Source organism: Alligator sinensis, unplaced genomic scaffold, assembly GCF_000455745.1.
Source record: "Alligator sinensis unplaced genomic scaffold, ASM45574v1 scaffold337_1, whole genome shotgun sequence".
In the NCBI taxonomy this organism is placed as follows: domain Eukaryota; kingdom Metazoa; phylum Chordata; order Crocodylia; family Alligatoridae; genus Alligator; species Alligator sinensis.
The window spans coordinates 816,019-821,173 of record NW_005841927.1 but is presented as its reverse complement, the minus strand read 5'-3'; the positions used below and the strand labels follow the sequence as shown (position 1 = coordinate 821,173).

At 52.6% G+C, this 5,155-nt stretch overlaps 1 protein-coding gene across 6 annotated transcripts in view; it reads left to right on the top strand.

The window, feature by feature from the left end:
* Positions 1–5,155, top strand: part of RPS6KA1 (ribosomal protein S6 kinase A1) — a 48,171-nt gene that overhangs the window by 32,968 nt on the left and 10,048 nt on the right. For all 6 annotated transcript variants that reach the window (XM_006019250.3, XM_025198759.1, XM_025198760.1 and 3 more), the window contains 5 exons: positions 895–974; positions 1,626–1,732; positions 2,356–2,393; positions 2,738–2,880; positions 3,976–4,046. In XM_006019250.3, coding sequence (XP_006019312.1) covers positions 895–974; positions 1,626–1,732; positions 2,356–2,393; positions 2,738–2,880; positions 3,976–4,046 — 439 coding nt within the window. The remainder of the gene's footprint in view (positions 1–894; positions 975–1,625; positions 1,733–2,355; positions 2,394–2,737; positions 2,881–3,975; positions 4,047–5,155) is intronic.

Sequence of the window (5,155 nt, the reverse complement as noted above, 5' to 3'; positions counted from 1 at the left end):
CTGCTGAAGCTTTTGCTAGAATATCCCATTCCAGGGGTGGGAATAACTAACCAGGCCAGCATTTAACTCCTCCTTTAAAGCAAGGGATCATAGGGACTTCATCCACTGCAAAGCTGCCAGCACTTTGGTATCCCCTTGCAAAAGAGCTGAGCACTGATGCACTGACCTGGAACTGATTTCAAAGACTAAGCATCCTCTTCTGAATTGCCCAGGCCCCTTCCAGGATCATGAAAGTCCTGTTGGGAAGGGGCCTGGCAGCACCATGCTAGTCCCCAAGCCTGCCTTGGTTCTGGAGCTGGGAGCAGCGTAGCTGCACGAGGGTGGCACAGTGTTCAAGCAGGCTCGGGGATCTCTCTGTGGTGCTGCCCTGTGCCATCTGGACAACACCCGAGGGGCTCTTGGCAGACATCCAGTCCGAGTGCTGAGTGTGCAGGGGATCTTGATGCTTGGATCTGTCTGCCTTGGTGTCTAGTCTAGTGGGAAGGCAGGACTCTCAAGAGCAGCGGTTATGAACTGTTGTACTAGGATCCATTTGTAAACACGAATGACCAATCCTGACCCAGTGCCCCTCACTCCTGACCCGCTGCCCCCCACCTCCAGGCCCCAGCTCCCCAGTGCATGGGGCAGGTGTGAGACGTGGGGGGCTCCAAGCAGCCCTTTCCCAGCTGGCACTCTCCCAGCCTGCAAGGACAATGCTACGGTTTCCTGGGTTTTTCCCCTTTTAAAGGAGAATCCATTTTTAAAGTTCGTTTGTGACCCTTTCGTATATTTTTTGCGATGCACATCTGGGTTGCGACACACGGGTTGAGAAACGCTGCTCTAGAGAACCACTTTGCGCTGGGCCCCTCTGCTGAGGGTGGGCTTAACTGACTCGTGCCGTGGCCTGCGTTTTAGCGTTCCAGACGGAAGGGAAGCTCTATCTCATCCTGGACTTCCTCCGCGGTGGCGACCTCTTCACTCGGCTTTCCAAAGAGGTGAGTGTGCCTGAGCATTGGGATGCACTGCTTGCATCCTCTGTGCCCGTGGCCTGAGTCTGGTGGAGGGGAGAACCCATCTAAGTCAAGGAGACACGTCTGCCAAAACCACCCCCCCCAAAAGAACCTCTCTGGCTAATGCTTGTTGAGTTTTGCTCGAGTTTGCAGCAGTGAGGGTCTTCTGTAGGGGAGCAGTGTCTCCTGATGCATCAGAGCAGGGAACAGCAGTCACCTGGATGAGGTGAGGCCCTGCTGAGCAGAGTGGCAAGACTGGCACTTAGGTTCCTCCGCTGCCTTATCCCCTAGCTGCGCAGACTACTTGACTCCCTACAGGGGTCGGGGAGGGGGTGAGGGCAAAGAAGGTGGCTTCAAATAGGAAGCTGGATCGCAACAGGTTAATAAGGAACTGCAGCAGGTAAAGATGAGGGGGAACAATAGCTCATGTAAATGAAGATTTTAACGAGCGCAGCCTCGCTGCTTAGCAACCTTTAATTTTGCTGTTTAATTGCTACCTCAGGATGGTGGGGAACTCCAGGCAGCGGCAAGCCTGAAAGGGGTGAGGGGGAGCAAGCTGGCTGGGTGTGTTGGAGGCTGACTGCTTCCTCCAGCAGGGCCCAGCGTTGTAACCGGGGGGCGCATCTTACCCTTCAGGTCATGTTCACCGAGGAGGATGTGAAGTTCTACCTAGCGGAGCTGGCGCTAGGGCTGGATCACTTGCACAGCCTGGGGATCATCTACAGAGACCTCAAGCCAGAAAAGTACGTGTAACGGCCTCTGTCACGACAGAGCACTGGGCCGGCTTCCCTGCCACACAGCCTCCCGCCTGGAGCAGGAGAACAGTCAAGGCTTCTCCCATTAAGGCTAAGCTGTGTAGTACATGTGGGCCGGGCTGCTGGGTAGTAATAACACACACATTTTGTGTGGAAGCAAACGAGGAGGAGAAGACTCCAGCTGCCTCCCTGCTTCTAAGCAGTCGGGGCCCGGGAGCACCCTGGAGACCACACAAAGCCAATCTCTGGCGGTAACAGTCTCCAGATTCAGCAATAACAGCATTCAGAGCATAGCGGGATACGTAATGCAGGGCTCTGTGCAGAGGCACACATCAGCTGCACAGCTGAATAACCCTTGTGTGGGAAGTGGTTGGAACGAGGTTCACGGGGAGTCCTGTCCCCAGGGGCTTGAGGGAAGGGAAGCAGGGTCTCGCTCTCCATCGCAAGGACTGAAACGCTGAAGGCTAAAAGTGACCGAGTGACTATTCTGCTTCCAAGTCCTTAAAGCTTCCCCCTGAGACACCGGTTAGGAGACGGGGACAAGCCGAATTGCTGATGCACCACATCTGTGCTGCTCACGTCCGTGTTTGTTTCTCTTCTCCCTCCTGTAGCATTCTCTTGGATGAAGAAGGGCACATCAAACTCACAGGTAAGGAGATATATGTTGTAGCCCTGTTGCTTTAAGAAGTATAGATGAACAAAACTCTTGGGTTAGAGGTGATATCTTTTATTAGACCAACTAGTTGGAATTTCACCACTGGTTGATGTCTCCCTCCTCTGCACGCAGGCCTTCTTAGTAAGAAAAATCTTACTAAGTTGGTCTAATAAAAGATATCACCTCTAACCCCAGAGTTTTGTTTGTCAGGTAAGGAGACGCAGTCTCTGCTACAGCAAACTTGGAACGCACAACGCTGGGATTCCCGTGGGCCTGCGCTCTGCCTGTGCATGTTGGCAGCAGGCAGGTACAAGCTCATGGCTTTTTCTCTTCTGCAGATTTTGGCCTGAGCAAAGAAGCCATAGACCACGAGAAAAAGGCCTATTCCTTCTGCGGCACCGTAGAATACATGGCACCAGAAGTAGTCAACCGTCAGGGTCACTCCCACAGTGCTGACTGGTGGTCGTATGGTGTGTTAATGGTACGGGAACTCACCCTGGCCTTGGAACCCAAATTTCCTGGAACCTGAGAGGTTAAACAGCGTGCCTGGGCTGGATGCTGTGCCTCAAACAGAGCTTTCGCAGCTCGGGTCTCGTGAGCGCATGGTTGTTTTCAAGCCCCTTCTGCCAAGCCAGTTGGTGGCCAAGTGCAGGGAACGCTGCAGGACTCCGGGTGCATTCATATCTGTATAAAACTGGCTTTCACCCCCATATCAAGGCACCGGCCTTGCATGCTGGACTGCGAGTGATGCTTGCATCCGGTGCTGCCACCTGGTGGACAGTCGGTCCAGGGCCGGTGCTGCAGGCGGTTGCAAAGGTGGATGTGGGGGAAGGTTGGGAAGGGAAAACCCTTCCCCTGTGTTTCTGCAGCGCCAGGCAGTGCTGTGCTGATGCGGCACCTCACTTCCCACACACAAAGCAGTAAAGCTGCCTTAGAGCACCTAACTAGTTCTTCTGACTAGTCCTGCCGAGAGGCAGAGCACATTGACTCACGCAGCACCAAGCTAATGCAGCTCTGCAGCTTCCAGAGCTGGTTTGAGCAACATGGCCCAGCGCTGCTGTGCGTCCCCACAGCGCAGTTGTACTGTGCTGCGGCTGCTTCCAGAGATCAGGGGAACTCGGTGACCCTGCAACCACTCGCCCAAGGGCAGGGGCCGAGAGCTGTTATTCTACGGCTCATCTGCTCTGCGCAGCATAGGTCTGTAGAAGGAGATCCCAGGCAGCTCCACCGGTGCGAATTGACCCCCCCTCACAGCTTTGTGAATCAGGCTAGCTAGAGCACTCCGCTGCTCCTGGCATTTGAGTGAGCTCAGGCATCTTTAGGAGTATATCCCCATGCTGTGTGGACATACCCCTAAAGAGGTAGATGTTGGGCTCCGGTCAGCCCCACTAGAAGGTGGTTGGAACAGTGTTTCCTAAAACATTTTCAGCCGCGAGGATTTCTGAAACGCTTTGCACAAACCTCCATTAACCATATTGAGGCTTAGCATCCCAGGGTTGTCTGCATAAAGTATGTTGGAGTTTGGAGCCTGTAGCTCTTACTCAAGCATTTGACCTTCTCTTGCTCTTCTTTCCAGTTCGAGATGCTCACGGGTTCCCTGCCATTCCAAGGCAAAGACCGTAAGGAGACCATGACACTCATTCTCAAGTAAGGGAAGCTGGTGTGCCTCACTGTGTGTCTGAATGGGGGGTTGCTCCTTGTTGCTCTGTCTGTAGGAATGTTTAGGCTTGGCAGAATTTGATTTTTTTTAGGGGTTTTTTAAAAATAATTTCAATGGATAATCTCGATGTTGATTTTTAAGCATTTATTTTGACTTGATACATTTACATTTTCAGGATTGGGGTGTAGCTAATGTAACTGCTGTAGGACTGTGGCCAGCTGAGCGGCGGAGCTGCCATCAGTCCCAGCTCTGCTCACCCATAGCTCCCTCATCCCTTTTGGCCCTTCCTTTTCCTTAGTTCCCAGTCCCCTGGGGTGCCTGGGAGTCGCCAGCCAAACTCCAGCCAGCACGGGTCTGTAGGACTGCTCTGTCTGTTGTCTCACGCTCCATTAGCCATTGTTTTTCTTTTATCTCCTTTCTATAAAGTTCAATTATTATCGATGGAAATATTTGTTCTTCAGTCTGTGGCAAAATCAAGGTTTATCAACATTGACCGATTAAAAATTGAATCCTGCCAACCCTAGGAATGTTGCTTGCTGCGGGTTCAACACAGATGTGAAGTACTTGTATTAAACCAGCATATGTGGAGGGTACCACATTAATGCCCCAGAACAGACTGGTGCTATCCCATTCCTCTCACCCCATCCTCATCAATAAATTAAGTGACTGTGGCATTGATGCCTGCACAGTTGGATGGGTAAAAAACTGGCTGATGGGGCGCACCCAGAGAGTAGTGGTGGACGGTTCGTACTCAACCTGGCGAGATGTGAGCAGTGGGGTCCCCCAGGGCTCGTTTCTCGGGCCCGCACTGTTTAACATCTTCATCAGCGACTTGGACGAGGGGGTGGAAAGCACGCTGTCCAAGTTTGCTGGTGACACTAAGATGTGGAGCGAGGTGGACACACTGGAAGGGAGAGAGAGGCTGCAACTAGATTTAGACAGACTATAAAAGTGGGCAGATGAGAATAGGATGAGGTTCAACGTAGACAAATGCAGGGTGCTGCACCTGGGGAGAAGGACTCCACAGCACACATACAGGCTGGGGAGTTCCCTTCTTGAAAGCACAGAGGCGGAAAGGGATCTCGGAGTCATTATT